Raw genomic sequence first — 21,377 nt, forward strand, 5'->3', positions numbered from 1 at the left:
GTGTGGGGGGGGAAGAGGCAGCTTGAAAACCAACAAAAACAGTGCACAGTTTCCCAAGCATTTGGGGTGGGAAGGGGGGGAAGAAGCCGAGCGCACAGTTTCGTGTGAGAGAGAGAGAACAATTCTCAACCTATATACTCAACAAATTTTTTATCTACAGATTTGAAAGTTTGTATATAGGGTATTCAGACATATGGAAATATATCTAGCATAATCTATCTATTATATCTATAAAAGTGAAAATGTGTGTGTGTGTGAGGTAGCCAGAGAGAGAGAGAGAGAGAGAGAGAGAGAGACAACAATTCTCAACCTATATATTCAATACATTTTTTATCTACAGATTTGAAAATTTGTATATAGGGTATTCAGACATATGGAAATATATCTAGCATAATCTATCTATTATATCTATAAAAGTGAAAATGTGTGTGTGTGTGTGTGTGTGTGTGTGTGCGTAAGAGAGAGAGAGAACAATTCTCAACCTATATACTCAACGTATTTTTATCTACGGATTTTAAACTTTGTATATAGGGTATTCAGACATATAGAAATATATCTAGCATAATCTATACATTATATCTATAAAAGTGAGAATGTGAGTGTGTGAGAGAGAGAGAACAATTCTCAACCTATATATTCAACAAATTTTTTACCTACAGATTTGAAAATTTGTATATTGGGTATTCAGACATGGAAATATATCTAGCATAATCGATCTATTATATCTATAAAAGTCAGAATGTTTGCGTGTGGTTGTGTGTGTAAGGTTGCGAGAGAGAGAGAGAGAACAATTCTCAACCTATCTATTCAATAAATTTGTTATCTACAGATTTGACCATTTGTATATAGGGTATTCAGACATATGGAAATATATCCAGCATAATCTATCTATTATATCCATAAAAGTGAGAATGTGTGCGTGAGAGAGAGAGAGAGAGAGAGAGAGAGAGTAAGTACAATTCTCACCCTATATATTCAACAAATTTTTTATCTACCGATTAGAAAATTTGTATATAGGGTATTCAGACATATGGAAATATATCTAGCATAATCTATCTATTATATCTAGAAAAGTGAGAATGTGTGTGAAAGAGAGAGAGAGAAGAGAGAGAGAGAGAACAATTCTCAACCTATATATTCAACTAATTTTTATGTACAGATCTGAAAATTTGTATACAGGGTATTCAGACATATGGAAATATATCTAGCATAATCTATTATATCTATAAAAGGTAGAATGTGTGTGTGTGTGTGTGTGAGTGAGTGAGTGAGTGAGTGAGTGAGAGAGAGAGAGAGAACAATTCTCAACCTATATACTCAACAAATTTTGTATCTACAGATTTGATAATTTGTATATAGGGTATTCAGACATAAGGAAATATATCTAGCATAATCTATCTATTATATCTATAAAAGTGAGAATGTGTGTGAAAGAGAGAGAGAGAGAACAATTCTCAACCTATATATTCAACAAATTCTATCTTTACAGATTTTAAAATTTGTATATAGGGTATTCAGACATTTGGAAATATATCTAGCATAATCTATTATATCTATAAAAGTGAGAATGTGTGTGTGAGAGAGAGAGAAAGAACAATTCTCAACCTATATACTCAACAAATTTTTTATCTACAGATTTAAAAATTTGTATATAGGGTATTCAGACATATAGAAATATATCTAGCATAACCTATCTATTATATCTATAAAATGACCATGTGTGTGTGTGTGAGAGAGAGAGAGAGTCAGAGAGAGAGAGAACAATTTTCAGCTTGTGTGTGTGTGAGAAAGAGAGAGAGAGAAAGAGAGGAAGGAAAATTCTCACCCTATATATTCAACAAATTTTTTATCTACATATTAGAAAATTTGGATATAGGGTATTCAGACGTATGGAAATATATCTAGCATAATCTATCTATTATATCTATAAAAGTGAGAATGTGTGTGTGAGAGAGAGAGAAAGAGAGAGAGAGAGAACAATTCTCAACCTATATATTCAACTAATTTTTTATCTACAGATTTGAAAATGTGTATATTGGGTATTCAGACATATGTAAATATATCTGGCATAATCTATGTATTATATCTATAAAAGTGTGAATGTGAGTGATGGAAAGAGCAAAAAATTCTCAACCTATATAACCTATAAAAGTGAGAATATGTGTGAGAGAGAGAGAGAGAGAACAATTCTCAACCTATATATTCCACACATTTTTGGGCACAGATTTGGAAATTTGTATATAGGGTAGGCAGACATATAGAAATATATCTAGCATAATCTATCTATTATATCTATAAAAGTGAGAACTTGTGTGTGTGTGTGTGTGTGTGTGTGAGAGAGAGAGAGAACAATTCTTAACCTACATACTCAACAAATTTTTTACCTACAGTTTAGAAAATTTGTATATAGGGTATTCAGACATATGGAAATATATCTAGCATAATCTATCTATTATAACTACAAAAGTTAGAATGTGTGTGTGAGAGAGAGAGAGAACAATTCTAAACCTATATATTCAACAAATTTTGTATCTACAGATTTGAAACTTTGTATATAGGGTATTCAGACATATGGAAATATATCTAGCATAATCTATCTATTTTATCTATAAAAGTGAGAATGCGTGTGTGTGAGATAGCGAGAGAGAGAGAGAGAGAAAAAGAGAGAGATAAAAATTCTCAACCTATACATTCAACAAATTTTTTATCCACAGATTTGAACATTTGTATATAGGGTGTTCAGACATATAGAAATATATCTAGCATAATCTATCTATTATATGTATAAAAGTGAGAATGTGTGTGTGTGTGAGAGAGAGGACAATTGTCAACCTATGTATACAACAAATTTTTTATCTACAGATTTCAAAATTTGTATATTGGGCATTCAGACATATTTTAATATATCTGGCATAATCTGTCTATTATATCTATAAAAGTGAGAATGTGTGTGATAGAGAGAGAGAGAACAATTCTCAACCTATATACTCAACAAATTTTTTATCTACAGATTTGAAAATTTGTATATAGGGTATTCAGACATATGGAAATATATCTAGCATAATCTATTATATCTATAAAAGTGAGAATGTGTGTGTGTGTGTGTGAGAGAGAGAGAGAGAGAGAGAACAATTCTCAACCCATATACTCAACAAATTCTTTATCTACAGATTTTAAAATTTGTATATAGAGTATTCATACAAATAGAAATATATCTAGGATAATCTTTCTATTATATCTATAAAAGTGAGAATGTGTGTGTGTGAGCGAGAGAGAGAGAGAGAGAGAACAGTTCTCAACCTATACATTCAACAAATTTTTATATATAGGGTATTCAGAAATATCGAAATATATCTAGCATAATCTATTATATCTTTAAAAGTTAGAATGTGTGTGTGTGAGAGATAGAGAGAACAATTCTCAACCTATGCACTCTACAAATTTTTTATCTACAAATTAGAAAATTTGTATATAGGGTATTCACACATATGGAAATATATCTAGCATAATCTATCTATTATATCTATAAAAGTTAGAATGTGTGTGTGAGGTAGCCAGAGAGAGAGAGAGAGAGAGTAAGAACAATTTTCAACCTATATATTCAACAAATATTTGATCTACAGATTAGAAAATTTGTATATAGGGTATTCAGACATATGGAAATATATCTAGCATAATCTATCTATTATATCTCTAAAATTGAGAATGTGTGTGTGAGAGAGAGAGAGAGAACAATTTTCAACCTATATACTCAACAAATTTTTTTATCTACAGATTTGAAAATTTGTATATAGGGTATTCAGACATATGGAAATATATCTAGAGTAATCTATCTATTATATCTATAAAAGTGAGAATGCGTGTGTGTGTGAGAGAGAGCGACACAGAACAATTCTCAACCTATATATTCAACAAATTTTTTATGTACAGATCTGAAATATCACATTTGTATAGAAGTAGAAATCTTGATACCTACTCTGATACCTAATAAAAGAAAGGACACTCTTTAGGGCGGATTTTGATTATAACAAGTCACTAATTAGAAATTATAATAAACATTCTAATAATTTAAGAATTTTACCAAAATAAAATTGCATGGTAATCACCCAATTTCTGCCACAAAATTTTGATTGGCAGAACTCATAAACATAAAATATATATTTTCTAATTTCATCTTTTTTTTTTCTTTTTACATAATCTGGTTTGATGTTTTCCCAAATATTCAAATCACTATATTTTGCTGCTTAATATCAAATACAGCAACTGAGTTATTTTTATGCATCAAACAATTACATTTTCTCATTCATCCAAACTAATCACTGAACATCAATTTCATATTTTCTTCACTAAAATATTACTGTGCTTGATGTCATCAAGTGGAGCGGATCATTTTTTTTTCATTTGTTCACACATTTTTCCAATTTATATATATTTTAAAGATTCTTAGCCTATGTCATTGCATACCAATCTGTTTATTAAAAGTTAAGGTTCACTGTAAACACATATGTTACACCAAAATAAAAACGCTTCAGATAATGTCTTGATATTCAATTCAGTTTCTCACATGACATCTTATGAAGTTAGTAGAAATGTTACAGACTTTTGAATCTCAAACACTTTCAATACTGTGCACTGATATTTTCTTTTTTGCAATATAAGCACATTCATGATTTTTTTTACAAACGTTAAAAACTTTCACATTGTGTAGCAATATACTGAAACAATTATAAAAATATTTGTTTTTATTTTGAATGATGCAGGGCATCTGAAGAGAGATTTTTCTAACAAAATGAAAGTATAATTTTTAGCAATAGGTATCTAGGAAAAGGCCACTACATATGTTATAAGTTCCAAATTTCCACAACCTGGCAAATACTGGTACATGCTAGCAAATTTAGATTTGCAATTACAAAATATGATTCTAATTTTTTCCTTAGCTCTTTATTCTAACACTACACTAAGTTTACTGTGTTATTTCGCTACAGTTGATATTGTGTAGAACAATAAGAAAATCATAGTGAACAATGCATTCAACAAAATTTCACACACATTTCTAGATACCTATATCTAATAAGTTCAAAAGAAAGGACACACTTAGGGAGGTATTTTGGTGGTCAAGTCACTAAAAAGAGATTAGCTGGTTTCCCGGCATAGCCCAGGATATAATAATGATTGACTGAAATACATGTTCTAGCTGGTTTCTAGGCGTTGCCAGGGATGTAATATATATATAAAAGCCAAACGTCTGGTCAAGTCACTAAATAGAGATTAGCTGGTTTCCCGGCATAGCCCAGGATGTAATATAGATTGACTGAAATACATGTTCTAGCTGGTTTCTAGGCGTTGCCAGGGATGTAATATAGACACATTATGTTGTATATTGCCTGTTCTCTTCTCCCTAAGGTAAAACAATTTCATATACATGCTGTAAATTACCTATGCTAGGGATAAAACATGAACAATACCAGTCCTAGGGTAGATAAAACAAATAATACATAGAGATGAAAGATTCCTCTCCCCTAAGAATAAAACATATGTTCAATATCTGCTTTTGTTTTTACATTGTTTATACGGTCCCGAGCAACGCCGGGTAGCCCTGCTAGTTATATATATAAAAGCCAAACGTCTGTGTGTATGTATGTTTGTTTGTAACGCTAAAACTTTTGAAAGACGGAACCAGAGTTGACAAATTTGGTATCATATCGAAGCCCCATATCCCGGATGACAAATATCGAAATTTCACGTCAAACGGACCAGTAGAAAGGGGTGAACTTATCGTTTTTCTCCCAGGGGGGCCCCCAAAAAACCTGTCATTTTAACGTTATTCATTACGTGTCACGTGACGTGACGTCAGCTCAGTAAAATGTCGGCTGCGGCTGAAGTACGTTAAAACTGCCTTCGGAGGAGAAATTGATACTATAACATAGTTAAATATTAGTTTTCGACTCGAACCATTATTACCAACGGAATTATCGCACTCCAAAAATCACAATCCCAAAATTACACGAAAATTGACGTAGGTAAAAATGTTTTTATTTTTGCTTGAAGTTTTTTGCCGGCGAAGATGACTTTGCTCTTTGTAAAACATGTAAACAAAGATTTAGCCAAAAGATTTAGCCATTTTGTTTATACATTCTAACTCTGTTAACTTGAAGGGGGAGGGGTGGGTATCAGTATCAGGCCGCTTATGTAAACGAAAATTAGGTCGAGTGCACATTTTCCAAAGAACACATTCTCTCTCTCACTCTCTTCTCTCTCTCTCTCTCTCTCTAGACCTCTTTCTCTTCTCTTTCTCTCTCTCACCCTCTTTATCTACTCTCTCTCTCACCCTCTTTCCCTTCTATCTATATTAGCACTTATCAAGGCCAATAGGCAACTCGAGATTGAGAGTTCAAACGTGCACAGTAGTGAAATTTGGGAAAGAGGATGGAACAACTTTCTCTTCTGCCTCTCTCTCACACTATTTATCTTCTCTCTCTCTCTCGCTCTCTCTCTCACCCTGTTTCTCTTCTCTTTATATTAGCACTTATCAAGGCCAATAGGCAAATCGAGGATAGACTCGACGATGAGAGTTCAAACGTGCACAGTATTACAATTTGGAAAAGAGGATGGAACAACTTTCTCTTCTGCCTCTCTCTAACACTCTTTATCTTCTCTCTCTCTCTCATCCTGTTTCTCTTCTCTCTATATTAGCACTTATCAAGGCAAATAGGCAACTCGAGGATCAACTCGACTCACCATATTTCTCTCTCTCTCACTCTCTTCTCTCTCTCTCTCTCTAGACCTCTTTCTCTTCTCTTTCTCTCTCTCACCCTCTTTATCTACTCTCTCTCTCTCTCACCCTCTTTCCCTTCTATCTATATTAGCACTTATCAAGGCCAATAGGCAACTCGAGATTGAGAGTTCAAACGTGCACAGTAGTGAAATTTGGGAAAGAGGATGGAACAACTTTCTCTTCTGCCTCTCTCTCACACTATTTATCTTCTCTCTCTCTCTCTCGCTCTCTCTCTCTCTCTCTCTCTCTCTCACTCTGTTTCTCTTCTCTCTATATTAGCACTTATCAAGGCCAATAGGCAAATCGAGGATAGACTCGCCGATGAGAGTTCAAACGTGCACAGTATTACAATTTGGAAAAGAGGATGGAACAACTTTCTCTTCTGCCTCTCTCTAACACTCTTTATCTTCTCTCTCTCTCACCATGTTTCTCTTCTCTCTATATTAGCACTTATCAAGGCAAATAGGCAACTCGAGGATCAACTCGACTCACCATATTTCTCTCTCTCTCACTCTCTTCTCTCTCTCTCTCTCTCTCTCTCTCTAGACCTCTTTCTCTTCTCTTTCTCTCTCTCACCCTCTTTATCTACTCTCTCGCTCTCACGCTCTTTCCCTTCTATCTATATTAGCACTTATCAAGGCCAATAGGCAACTCGAGATTGAGAGTTCAAACGTGCACAGTAGTGAAATTTGGGAAAGAGGATGGAACAACTTTCTCTTCTGCCTCTCTCTCACACTATTTATCTTCTCTCTCTCTCTCTCTCGCTCTCTCTCTCTCTCTAACTCTGTTCCTTTCTCTCTATATTAGCACTTATCAAGGCCAATAGGCAAATCGAGGATAGACTCGCCGATGAGAGTTCAAACGTGCACAGTATTACAATTTGGAAAAGAGGATGGAACAACTTTCTCTTCTGCCTCTCTCTAACACTCTTTATCTTCTCTCTCTCTCACCCTGTTTCTCTTCTCTCTATATTAGCACTTATCAAGGCAAATAGGCAACTCGAGGATCAACTCGACTCACCATATTTCTCTCTCTCTCACTCTCTTCTCTCTCTCTCTCTAGACCTCTTTCTCTTCTCTTTCTCTCTCTCACCCTCTTTATCTACTCTCTCTCTCTCACGCTCTTTCCCTTCTATCTATATTAGCACTTATCAAGGCCAATAGGCAACTGGAGATGGAGAGTTCAAACGTGCACAGTAGTGAAATTTGGGAAAGAGGATGGAACAACTTTCTCTTCTGCCTCTCTCTCACACTATTTATCTTCTCTCTCCCTCTCGCTCTCTCTCTCTCTCTCTCACTCTGTTTCTCTTCTCTCTATATTAGCACTTATCAAGGCCAATAGGCAAATCGAGGATAGACTCGACGATGAGAGTTCAAACGTGCACAGTATTACAATTTGGAAAAGAGGATGGAACAACTTTCTCTTCTGCCTCTCTCTAACACTCTTTATCTTCTCTCTCTCTCTCACCCTGTTTCTCTTCTCTCTATATTAGCACTTATCAAGGCAAATAGGCAACTCGAGGATCAACTCGACTCACCATATTTCTCTCTCTCTCACTCTCTCCTCTCTCTCTCTCTCTAGACCTCTTTCTCTTCTCTTTCTCTCTCTCACCCTCTTTATCTACTCTCTCTCTCTCACCCTCTTTCCCTTCTATCTATATTAGCACTTATCAAGGCCAATAGGCAACTCGAGATTGAGAGTTCAAACGTGCACAGTAGTGAAATTTGGAAAAGAGGATGGAACAACTTTCTCTTCTGCCTCTCTCTCAGACTATTTATCTTCTCTCTCTCTCTCTCGCTCTCTCCCACCCTGTTTCTCTTGTCTCTATATGAGCACTTATCAAGGCCAATAGGCAATCGAGGATAGACTCGACGATGAGAGTTCAAACGTGCACAGTATTACAATTTGGAAAAGAGGATGGAACAACTTTCTCTTCTGCCTCTCTCTAACACTCTTTATCTTCTCTCTCTCACCCTGGTTCTCTTCTCTCTATATTAGCACTTATCAAGGCAAATAGGCAACTCGAGGATCAACTCGACTCACCATATTTCTCTCTCTCTCTCACTCTCTTCTCTCTCTCTCTCTCTCTAGACCTCTTTCTCTTCTCTTTCTCTCTCTCACCCTCTTTATCTAATCTCTCTCTCTCACGCTCTTTCCCTTCTATCTATATTAGCACTTATCAAGGCCAATAGGCAACTCGAGACTGAGAGTTCAAACGTGCACAGTAGTGAAATTTGGGAAAGAGGATGGAACAACTTTCTCTTCTGCCTCTCTCTCACACTATTTATCTTCTCTCTCTCTCGCTCTCTCTCTCTCTCACCCTGTTTCTCTTCTCTCTATATATGCACTTATCAAGGCCAATAGGGAAATCGAGGATAGACTCGCCGATGAGAGTTCAAACGTGCACAGTATTACAATTTGGAAAAGAGGATGGAACAACTTTCTCTTCTGCCTCTCTCTAACACTCTTTATCTTCTCTCTCTCTCTAACCCTGTTTCTCTTCTCTCTATATTAGCACTTATCAAGGCAAATAGGCAACTCGAGGATCAACTCGACTCACCATATTTCTCTTTCTCTCTCTCTCACTCTCTTCTCTCTCTCTAGACCTCTTTCTCTTCTCTTTCTCTCTCTCACCCTCTTTATCTACTCTCTCTCACCCTCTTTCCCTTCTATCTATATTAGCACTTATCAAGGCCAATAGGCAACTCAAGATTGAGAGTTCAAACGTGCACAGTAGTGAAATTTGGGAAAGAGGATGGAACAACTTTCTCTTCTGCCTCTCTCTCACACTATTTATCTTCTCTCTCTCTCTCGCTCTCTCTCTCACCCTGTTTCTCTTCTCTCTATATTAGCACTTATCAAGGCCAATAGGCAAATCGAGGATAGACTCGACGATGAGAGTTCAAACGTGCACAGTATTACAATTTGGAAAAGAGGATGGAACAACTTTCTCTTCTGCCTCTCTCTAACACTCTTTATCTTCTCTCTCTCTCTCTCACCCTGTTTCTCTTCTCTCTATATTAGCACTTATCAAGGCAAATAGGCAACTCGAGGATCAACTCGACTCACCATATTTCTCTCTCTCTCACTCTCTCTTCTCTCTGTCTCTCTCTCTCTCTCTTTCTAGACCTTTTTCTCTTCTCTTTCTCTCTCTCACCCTCTTTATCTACTCTCTCTCTTTCACCCAACTTCCCTTCTATCTATATTAGCACTTATCAAGGCCAATAGGCAACTCGAGATTGAGAGTTCAAACGTGCACAGTAGTGAAATTTGGGAAAGAGGATGGAACAACTTTCTCTTCTGCCTCTCTCTCACACTATTTATCTTCTCTCTCTCTCTCGCTCTCTCTCTCACCCTGTTTCTCTTCTCTCTATATTAGCACTTATCAAGGCCAATAGGCAAATCGAGGATAGACTCGACGATGAGAGTTCAAACATGCACAGTATTACAATTTGGAAAAGAGGATGGAACAACTTTCTCTTCTGCCTCTCTCTAACACTCTTTATCTTCTCTCTCTCTCTCACCTTGTTTCTCTTCTCTCTATATTAGCACTTATCAAGGCAAATAGGCAACTCGAGGATCAACTCGACTCACCATATTTCTCTCTCTCTCACTCTCTTCTCCCTCTCTCTCTCTCTAGACCTCTTTCTCTTCTCTTTCTCTCTCCCACCCTCTTTATCTACTCTCTCTCTCACCCTCTTTCCCTTCTATCTATATTAGCACTTATCAAGGCCAATAGGCAACTCGAGATTGAGAGTTCAAACGTGCACAGTAGTGAAATTTGGGAAAGAGGATGGAACAACTTTCTCTTCTGCCTCTCTCTCAGACTATTTATCTTCTCTCTCTATCTCGCTCTCTCTCTCACCCTGTTTCTCTTCTCTCTATATTAGCACTTATCAAGGCCAATAGGCAAATCGAGGATAGACACGACGATGAGAGTTCAAACGTGCACAGTATTACAATTTGGAAAAGAGGATGGAACAACTTCCTCTTCTGCCTCTCTCTAACACTCTTTATCTTCTCTCTCTCTCACCCTGTTTCTCTTCTATCTATATTAGCACTTATCAAGGCAAATAGGCAACTCGAGGATCAACTCGACTCACCATATTTCTCTCACTCTCTTCTCTCTCTCTCTCTCTCTCTCTAGACCTCTTTCTCTTCTCTTTCTCTCTCTCACCCTCTTTATCTACTCTCTCTCTCTGACCCTCTTTCGCTTCTATCTGTATTAGCACTTAGCAAGGCCAATAGGCAACTCGAGATTGAGAGTTCAAACGTGCACAGTAGTTAAATTTGGGAAAGAGGATGGAACAACTTTCTCTTCTGCCTCTCTCTCACACTATTTATCTTCTCTCTCTCTCTTTCTCTCTTTCTCTCTCACTCTGTTTCTCTTCTCTCTATATTAGCACTTATCAAGGCCAATAGGCAAATCGAGGATAGACTCGACGATGAGAGTTCAAACGTGCACAGTATTACAATTTGGAAAAGAGGATGGAACAACTTTCTCTTCTGCCTCTCTCTAACACTCTTTATCTTCTCTCTCTCTCTCACCCTGTTTCTCTTCTCTCTATATTAGCACTTATCAAGGCCAATAGGCAACTCGAGGATCAACTCGACTCACCATATTTCTCTCTCTCTCACTCTCTTCTCTCTCTCTCTCTCTCTCTAGACCTCTTTCTCTTCTCTTTCTCTCTCTCACCCTCTTTATCTACTCTCTCTCACCCTCTTTCCCTTCTATCTATATTAGCACTTATCAAGGCCAATAGGCAACTCGAGATTGAGTTCAAACGTGCACAGTAGTGAAATTTGGGAAAGAGGATGGAACAACTTTCTCTTCTGCCTCTCTCTCACACTATTTATCTTCTCCCTCTCTCTCTCGCTCTCTCTCTCTCTCACTCTGTTTCTCTTCTCTCTATATTAGCACTTATCAAGGCCAATAGGCAAATCGAGGATAGACTCGACGATGAGAGTTCAAACGTGCACAGTATTACAATTTAGAAAAGAGGATGGAACAACTTTCTCTTCTGCCTCTCTCTAACACTCTTTATCTTCTCTCTCTCTCTCACCCTGTTTCTCTTCTCTCTATATTAGAACTTATCAAGGCAAATAGGAAACTCGAGGATCAACTCGACTCACCATATTTCTCTCTCTCTCTCTCACTCTCTCTTCTCTCTCTCTCTAGACCTCTTTCTCTTCTCTTTCTCTCTCTCACCCTCTTTATCTACTCTCTCTCTAACCCTCTTGCCCTTCTATCTATATTAGCACTTATCAAGGCCAATAGGCAACTCGAGATTGAGAGTTCAAACGTGCACAGTAGTGAAATTTGGGAAAGAGGATGGAACAACTTTCTCTTCTGCCTCTCTCTCACACTATTTATCTTCTCTCTCTCTCTCGCTCTCTCTCTCTCTCACTCTGTTTCTCTTCTCTCTATATTAGCACTTATCAAGGCCCATAGGCAAATCGAGGATAGACTCGACGATGAGAGTTCAAACGTGCACAGTATTACAATTTGGAAAAGAGGATGGAACAACTTTCTCTTCTGCCTCTCTCTAACACTCTTTATCTTCTCTCTCTCTCACCCTGTTTCTCTTCTCTCTATATTAGCACTTATCAAGGCAAATAGGCAACTCGAGGATCAACTCGACTCACCATATTTCTCTTTCTCTCACTCTCTTCTCTCTCTCTCTCTCTCTAGACCTCTTTCTCTTCTCTTTCTCTCTCTCACCCTCTTTATCTACTCTCTCTCTCTCACCCTCTTTCCCTTCTATCTATATTAGCACTTATCAAGGCCAATAGGCAACTCGAGATTGAGAGTTCAAACGTGCACAGTAGTGAAATTTGGGAAAGAGGATGGAACAACTTTCTCTTCTGCCTCTCTCTAACACTCTTTATCTTCTCTCTCTTTCTCACCCTGTTTCTCTTCTCTCTATATTAGCACTTATCAAGGCAAATAGGCAACTCGAGGATCAACTCGACTCACCATATTTCTCTCTCTCTCACTCTCTCTCTCTCTCTAGACCTCTTTCTCTTCTCTTTCTCTCTCTCACCCTCGTTATCTACTCTCTCTCTCTCACCCTCTTTCGCTTCTATCTGTATTAGCACTTATCAAGGCCAATAGGCAACTCGAGATTGAGAGTTCAAACGTGCACAGTAGTGAAATTTGGGAAAGAGGATGGAACAACTTTCTCTTCTGCCTCTCTCTCAGACTATTTTTCTTCTCTCTCTCTCTCTCGCTCTCTCTCTCTCTCTAACCCTGTTTCTCTTCTCTCTATATTAGCACTTATCAAGGCCAATAGGCAAATCGAGGATAGACACGACGATGAGAGTTCAAACGTGCACAGTATTACAATTTGGAAAAGAGGATGGAACAACTTCCTCTTCTGCCTCTCTCTAACACTCTTTATCTTCTCTCTCTCTCTCACCCTGTTTCTCTTCTATCTATATTAGCACTTATCAAGGCAAATAGGCAACTCGAGGATCAACTCGACTCACCATATTTCTCTCACTCTCTTCTCTCTCTCTCTCTCTCTCTCTCTCTCTAGACCTCTTTCTCTTCTCTTTCTCTCTCTCACCCTCTTTATCTACTCTCTCTCTCTGACCCTCTTTCGCTTCTATCTGTATTAGCACTTAGCAAGGCCAATAGGCAACTCGAGATTGAGAGTTCAAACGTGCACAGTAGTTAAATTTGGGAAAGAGGATGGAACAACTTTCTCTTCTGCCTCTCTCTCACACTATTTATCTTCTCTCTCTCTCTTTCTCTCTTTCTCTCTCACTCTGTTTCTCTTCTCTCTATATTAGCACTTATCAAGGCCAATAGGCAAATCGAGGATAGACTCGACGATGAGAGTTCAAACGTGCACAGTATTACAATTTGGAAAAGAGGATGGAACAACTTTCTCTTCTGCCTCTCTCTAACACTCTTTATCTTCTCTCTCTCTCTCACCCTGTTTCTCTTCTCTCTATATTAGCACTTATCAAGGCCAATAGGCAACTCGAGATTGAGAGTTCAAACGTGCACAGTAGTGAAATTTGGGAAAGAGGATGGAACAACTTTCTCTTCTGCCTCTCTCTTAGACTATTTATCTTCTCTCTCGCTCTCTCTCTCACCCTGTCTCTCTTCTCTCTATATTAGCACTTATCAAGGCAAATAGGCAACTCGAGGATCAACTCGACTCACCATATTTCTCTCTCTCTCACTCTCTTCCCTCTCTCTCTCTCTAGACCTCTTTCTCTTCTTTTCTCTCCCTCACCCTCTTTATCTACTCTCTCTCTCTCTCACCCTCTTTCCCTTCTATCTATATTAGCACTTATCAAGGCCAATAGGCAACTCGAGATTGAGAGTTCAAACGTGCACAGTAGTGAAATTTGGGAAAGAGGATGGAACAACTTTCTCTTCTGCCTCTCTCTCAGACTATTTATCTTCTCTCTCTCTCTCGCTCTCTCTCTCTCTCACCCTGTTTCTCTTCTCTCTATATTAGCACTTATCAAGGCCAATAGGCAAATCGAGGATAGACACGACGATGAGAGTTCAAACATGCACAGTATTACAATTTGGAAAAGAGGATGGAACAACTTTCTCTTCTGCCTCTCTCTAACACTCTTTATCTTCTCTCTCTCTCTCACCCTGTTTCTCTTCTCTCTATATTAGCACTTATCAAGGCAAATAGGCAACTCGAGGATCAACTCGACTCACCATATTTCTCTCTCTCTCACTCTCTTCTCTCTCTCTCTCTCTCTCTAGACCTCTTTCTCTTCTCTTTCTCTCTCTCACCCTCTTTATCTACTCTCTCTCTCTCACCCTCTTTTCCTTCTATCTATATTAGCACTTATCAAGGCCAATAGGCAACTCGAGATTGAGAGTTCAAACGTGCACAGTAGTGAAATTTGGGAAAGAGGATGGAACAACTTTCTCTTCTGCCTCTCTCTCACACTATTTATCTTCTCTCTCTCTCTCTCGCTCTCTCTCTCTCTCTCACCCTGTTTCTCTTCTCTTTATATTAGCACTTATCAAGGCTAATAGGCAAATCGAGGATAGACTCGACGATGAGAGTTCAAACGTGCACAGTATTACAATTTGGAAAAGAGGATGGAACAACTTTCTCTTCTGCCTCTCTCTAACACTCTTTATCTTCTCTCTCTCTCACCCTGTTTCTCTTCTCTCTATATTAGCACTTATCAAGGCAAATAGGCAACTCGAGGATCAACTCGACTCACCATATTTCTCTCTCTCTCACTCTCTTCTCTCTCTCTCTCTCTCTAGACCTCTTTCTCTTCTCTTTCTCACCCTCTTTATCTACTCTCTCTCTCACCCTCTTTCCCTTTTATCTATATTAGCACTTATCAAGGCCAATAGGCAACTCGAGATTGAGAGTTCAAACGTGCACAGTAGTGAAATTTGGGAAAGAGGATGGAACAACTTTCTCTTCTGCCTCTCTCTCACACTATTTATTTTCTCTCTCTCTCTCGCTGTCTCTCACCCTGTTTCTCTTCTCTCTATATTAGCACTTATCAAGGCCAATAGGCAAATTGAGGATAGACTCGACGATGAGAGTTCAAACGTGCACAGTATTACAATTTGGAAAAGAGGATGGAACAACTTCCTCTTCTGCCTCTTTCTAACACTCTTTATCTTCTCTCTCTTTCTCACCCTGTTTCTCTTCTCTCTATATTAGCACTTATCAAGGCAAATAGGCAACTCGAGGATCACCTCGACTCACCATATTTCTCTCTCTCTCACTCTCTTCTCTCTCTCTCTCTCTAGACCTCTTTCTCTTCTCTTTCTCTCTCTCACCCTCGTTATCTACTCTCTCTCTCACGCTCTTTCGCTTCTATCTGTATTAGCACTTATCAAGGCCAATAGGCAACTCGAGATTGAGAGTTCAAACGTGCACAGTAGTGAAATTTGGGAAAGAGGATGGAACAACTTTCTCTTCTGCCTCTCTCTCAGACTATTTATCTTCTCTCTCTCTCTCGCTCTCTCTCTCTCTCTCTCACCCTGTTTCTCTTCTCTCTATATTAGCACTTATCAAGGCCAATAGGCAAATCGAGGATAGACTCGACGATGAGAGTTCAAACATGCACAGTATTACAATTTGGAAAAGAGGATGGAACAACTTTCTCTTCTGCCTCTCTCTAACACTCTTTATCTTCTCTCTCTCTCTCACCTTGTTTCTCTTCTCTCTATATTAGCACTTATCAAGGCAAATAGGCAACTCGAGGATCAACTCGACTCACCATATTTCTCTCTCTCTCTCACTCTCTTCTCTCTCTCTCTCTCTCTAGACCTCTTTCTCTTCTCTTTCTCTCTCTCACCCCCTTTATCTACTCTCTCTCTCTCACCCTCTTTCCCTTCTATCTATATTAGCACTTATCAAGGCCAATAGGCAACTCGAGATTGAGAGTTCAAACGTGCACAGTAGTGAAATTTGGGAAAGAGGATGGAACAACTTTCTCTTCTGCCTCTCTCTCAGACTATTTATCTCCTCTCTCTCTCGCTCTCTCTCTCTCACCCTGTTTCTCTTCTCTCTAGTTTAGCACTTATCAAGGCCAATAGGCAAATCGAGGATAGACTCGACGATGAGAGTTCAAACGTGCACAGTATTACAATTTGGAAAAGAGGATGGAACAACTTTCTCTTCTGCCTCTCTCTAACACTCTTTATCTTCTCTCTCTCTCACCCTGTTTCTCTTCTCTCTATATTAGCACTTATCAAGGCAAATAGGCAACTCGAGGATCAACTCGACTCACCATATTTCTCTCTCTCTCACTCTCTCTAGACCTCTTTCTCTTCTCTTTCTCTCTCTCACCCTCTTTATCTACTCTCTCTCTCTCACCCTCTTTCCCTTCTATCTATATTAGCACTTATCAAGGCCAATAGGCAACTCGAGATTGAGAGTTCAAACGTGCACAGTAGTGAAATTTGGGAAAGAGGATGGAACAACTTTCTCTTCTGCCTCTCTCTCACGAAAGAGGATGGAACAATTTTTTCTTCTGCCTCTCTCTCACACTCTTTATCTTCTCTCTCTCTCTCTACCCCTGTTTCTCTTCTCTCTATATTAGCACTTATCAAGGCCAATAGGCAACTTGAGGATAAACTCGACGGTGAGAGTTCAAACGTGCACAGTATTCAAATTTGGGAAAGAGGATGGAACAACTTTCTCTTCTGCCTCTCTCTCAAACTCTGTATCTTCTCTCTCTCTCACCCTGTTTCTCTTTTCTCTATATTAGCACTTATCAAGGCCAATAGGCAACTCGAGGATCAACTCGACCATGAGAGTTCAAACGTGCACAGTATTCAAATTTGGGAAAGAGGATGGAACAACTTTCTCTTCTGCCTCTCTCTCACACTCTTTATCTTCTCTCTCTCTCTCACCCTGTTTCTCTTCTCTCTATATTAGCACTTATCAAGGCCAATAGGCAACTCGAGGATCAACTCGACGATGAGAGTTCAAACGTGCACAGTATTCAAATTTGGGAAAGAGGATGGAACAACTTTCTCTACTGCCTCTCTCTCACACTCTTTATCTTCTCTCTCTCTCACCCTGTTTCTCTTCTCTCTATATTAGCACTTATCAAGGCCAATAGGCAACTCGAGGATCAACTCGACGATGAGAGTTCAAACATGAACAGTAGTCAAATTTGGGAAAGAGGATGGAACAACTTTATCTTCTGCCTCTCTCTCACACTCTTTATCTTCTCTCTCTCTCTCTCACCCTGAAAGATTCCTCTCCCCTAAGAATAAAACATATGTTCAATATCTGCTTTTGTTTTTACATTGTTGTTACGGTCCCGGGCAACGCCGGGTAGCCCTGCTAGTACACTATAGAGGATATACTTTCATGCTCATTTAATGTATCAAATAGCTTATTTGGTTTTAAATATGAATTTAGAATCAACCATTTGACTTGAACATATATTTTTGTAAATTCGTATTTGGCACTGTTTAAGTTATGTCCAATTCCCAGCTGAGAATACTAAATATCTCATTTTTTTTATTTTATGGATTACTAAAGTTTTAAAATTTCAAAAGAAAAAACATGTCCAATTTTTAGCGCAGGCTATGTTAAGTGACTTATAAATAATTTTTTTTTATTTGTAAGTTTTTAAACTAGGTTAGGTGCTTTTATTTTTCAGTATTTCATTACTTGGATTCATATGAATCTAATACCGAACACAGAAATATTAATCTTTTAAGTCATCTTTAATTTTAAAAGTAATGGCAAGCAAAATTGTTTAAGACACTTAACATTAATAGAACATTATTCTTTAATCCTAAAATTGAAGCTCTTTATGAGAGTGTTGCATTGCTGCTGTAGCCATGATAGAAAGCTAAGTGTATACTAAGCATTTAAGGTACTTATAATCTTTTGATAGAGAAATGGAGGATGTAGATAACAACACATTTATTCACAAACAATCCAAATGTTGTTGAGAGAATTCAAACAACAAATCAGATTTGCTGAGGATGGAACATCACTTAGCCATGAGAGATAAAGGAGATATAGAAGTTAGTGATGGGACTTCTAATGGTTTTGTTTTTGAACGAAGTAGTTTAGTGGAAAGTATAAGTAGTAGAAAAATAAGGTTAAACCATATTGTGACAAAAAAGAGAAAATGCAATAATTGTTGCATGATATATTGGTAGCAGATTTAGTTGGGAGCATGGATAATACCTCTGGCTCTTTGGGTAAGGTATTAACTGTGTCTCAAATAATCTTGCCACAAGGGGTTAAGCAGTTAACAGACCAAATGGGCTGCAGAACTAAAAAGTTTAGATTAACTTATGTTGTTTCAAATAATTTCACCCCAAGAGGCTGAGCAGATAAGGGACAAATAAGTTATTGGACTAAGCAAGAGATTATACTAACTGGCTTGGTTACTAATTAAAGAGAGAAACTTTTAACCAAAAGAAAATCAACAAAGACAAGGCAAGAAAGAATTGAAGGTTGTGGACGAAAATGAAGAAAGAAAAAACTCACATACACTGAAAATAATAAATGATGCTTGGAATACAATTAACAATAAAATATATCTGTTATGAAGACTATCAAGATAAACAATAAACTGATTTACAAAAAAAATACCCTGTTTAAGTTTAGAGGAGTTACCAATGTGAGACCAACAAACATCAAAGACTGTTCAATAGAACTCAGATTTGGTCTTGCCTCGATGTTACTGGCTTTGTAACATATTGTTAAAATTCAGGTCAAACAAACTATACACTAAGACATTTTATTTGAATTTATTTACTCTAGTTTTTTGTTTGAAATTTTTCTTTTATTACCTTAGTGCAGATTTTAATACATTCTTGTAAAGAATTTGTTTTTGGCATAGGTAAGTATGTAACAAAGTCGTCGAGACATGTGTAGCAGCAGCATAACACATATGCAAATGAGCAAGCCGGCGAGCAAGGGGATGTCACAGCAGACAAAGAAAAAGGAAAGAAAAGCAATTTAAAAAAAAGAAAAACTGTTGGCAGCAAGAGCGACTTGGAAACACGTGTGAGTGCGAGAGGAACTTAAAAATGACAAGATGCAATCCAAACTTTGAAAAATGAATAATTGGACTACCATGTGTCGTAGGGTAAGCTGCAGACATAGCAACAAAAAGAAATTAAAAAAAAAAACGTGTGGCAGTGATTGGACTTGAGCAGACATGTCGGTTCAGAAGGAGAAAAAGCATGTGTTCGACACAACAGAGTTTTGTTAACTACATGGCGAACTTGTAAAATCAGGATGTGGGCATAGTTTGGAAAGTACCAGAAATAAATACCTTTTATTTCAACTAAAACAAGCTGAGTCAAATTTCCCTTTCTTTGTTCATTTGCAACTGTCTCTGCATATAACGTGGATCTGAGTGAAAACATAAGAACCACATTAAATTAGTGGAGGACGTTATTGGGAACAGGAGAAGCTGGAAGAGCAAGAGGACGTTAGCAGAATGTCATCAGGTGTCGGAAAACAAATTGCAAATGTTGATGATGGTGGCTGAATGAAGAAACACCTATATTATATTGTTTGGCAATATTATAAGAATGTTATAAGCAGGATGTTTAATCCTTAAACATCTTTGTTCTTCAAACAATATATCAAATCGGTATGGACCCTAATTAATACAAAAATTGAAACAACTCTATGCTCTTTTTGTTTCACAAATACATCACTCATTTTGAATTCTAATAACTGTGGTTTGTGGGAAAAAAGAGTAAAATATTCTTTTCATCATTCCCCAATAAGAGTCATTATCAAAATATACCTGAAGAAGGTCAGAGGTTTCATCAGCTGAAACGTTTTGAGAACACCCAAAATGCGAACAGTAGTTTGAACAATCCATTCATTTGATTATAAAGTACACTGTTGTTGTTCCTTCTCTTTAACAACTGCCGCTTCCAATTTAACTTTTTGTAATAATTCCAACTATCTCATCTGTAAGAATTGAACTTTTCTTTGAGAATAAAATCCTCATATTATTATAAATATTGTGCATGAAATTGAGCTGTTACTTTAGGAGAAGAAAACTAACTTAACAAAATATGTCTCATATGCACTATCAGTGTTTTTAAGAATAAAAAGTATTTGCAATGTGCCACTTACAAAAAGAATCAAATTTCAAGCTTTATCAGCTTTTTAAAGAAAAAACTAATTGTTACATATTACTTCAAAAATAACAAAAAAATAGGTTTCATAATTTGCCAGTTTTTTTTTTTTTAAGAAAAAAATAATTACATGTTAAAAAATAGAGAAATGCGTTAAATATATTACCAAAAGAATTCTTTTAAATAACATGTTACTAAAAAAATATGATTTATTTTCAAGAAAAAATTAAATTTGAATGAAATAACTTCTGCTTCTTTTACTGCCATTAATCTTTTAAATTTTCTTTCACAGCAGCCAATTATTTTGATCATTTACCTTTGCTTGACCGAATTGCATTTTCAGTTGATGCAATTTTCATCTGGAACTAAACCATAGCAATTCCAGGGTGTTGCTTTTATATTTTTTAATGAAATAAATTTATTCTATTGAAGAAATTAGAAAATATTCATAATAAAATGGAGAATAGATTCCAATTCTCATAATTCTTCAAATCGTAAGCAATAAAAATACAATTAATGTGACTTATTTATATTTTAAATTAAAGAGTATAAATGGTGTAATGTAAAGAAACATAGACTACTGAATCAGTTAAAATCCAGTCAGTGTTATAGCTTTTTACTAGGCTGACACTATAATACCATCTCTTACCAGATATGAGTAAAACAGCAACTTGTGTTTACTGAATCATTTACAACATTGTTTTGTCATTAATAAGTGAAAAGAGTAAAACAGACAGTTGAATCTAAATGTAAAACTTATATTTTTCAGAATGTAAAAAATGAAGTCAACGTTCCTATTCTCAAACATTTTGTTGAAATGTTGTACTTTACCACAATTGAGATGGCTCCAAAGAAAAAGCACACTTTAGTAAGAAATAATTTTTTTTTCTTCAGTTTCTCTCCTGAAATATTTAGAATCATTTTGTACCTGACTGAAACCTTGAGTTTATAAATATGAAATAGCCTTCTTCTCAGTAACAATAAACTATTGCCATTATCTTGCTCAGTATA

The 21,377-nt window shown here is 37.0% G+C and overlaps 1 protein-coding gene across 2 annotated transcripts in view; it reads left to right on the forward strand.

The window, feature by feature from the left end:
- Window positions 1-21,377, forward strand: part of LOC145284737 (protein furry-like) — an 881,988-nt gene that overhangs the window by 212,914 nt on the left and 647,697 nt on the right. For both annotated transcript variants that reach the window (XM_080133679.1, XM_080133680.1), the window contains exon 11: window positions 21,136-21,234. In XM_080133679.1, the coding sequence (XP_079989805.1) occupies window positions 21,136-21,234 (99 nt within the window). The remainder of the gene's footprint in view (window positions 1-21,135; window positions 21,235-21,377) is intronic.

This window comes from Euprymna scolopes, chromosome 9 (genome assembly GCF_053919585.1).
Source record: "Euprymna scolopes isolate OS-2025 chromosome 9, ASM5391958v1, whole genome shotgun sequence".
Taxonomy (NCBI): Eukaryota; Metazoa; Mollusca; class Cephalopoda; order Sepiida; family Sepiolidae; genus Euprymna; species Euprymna scolopes.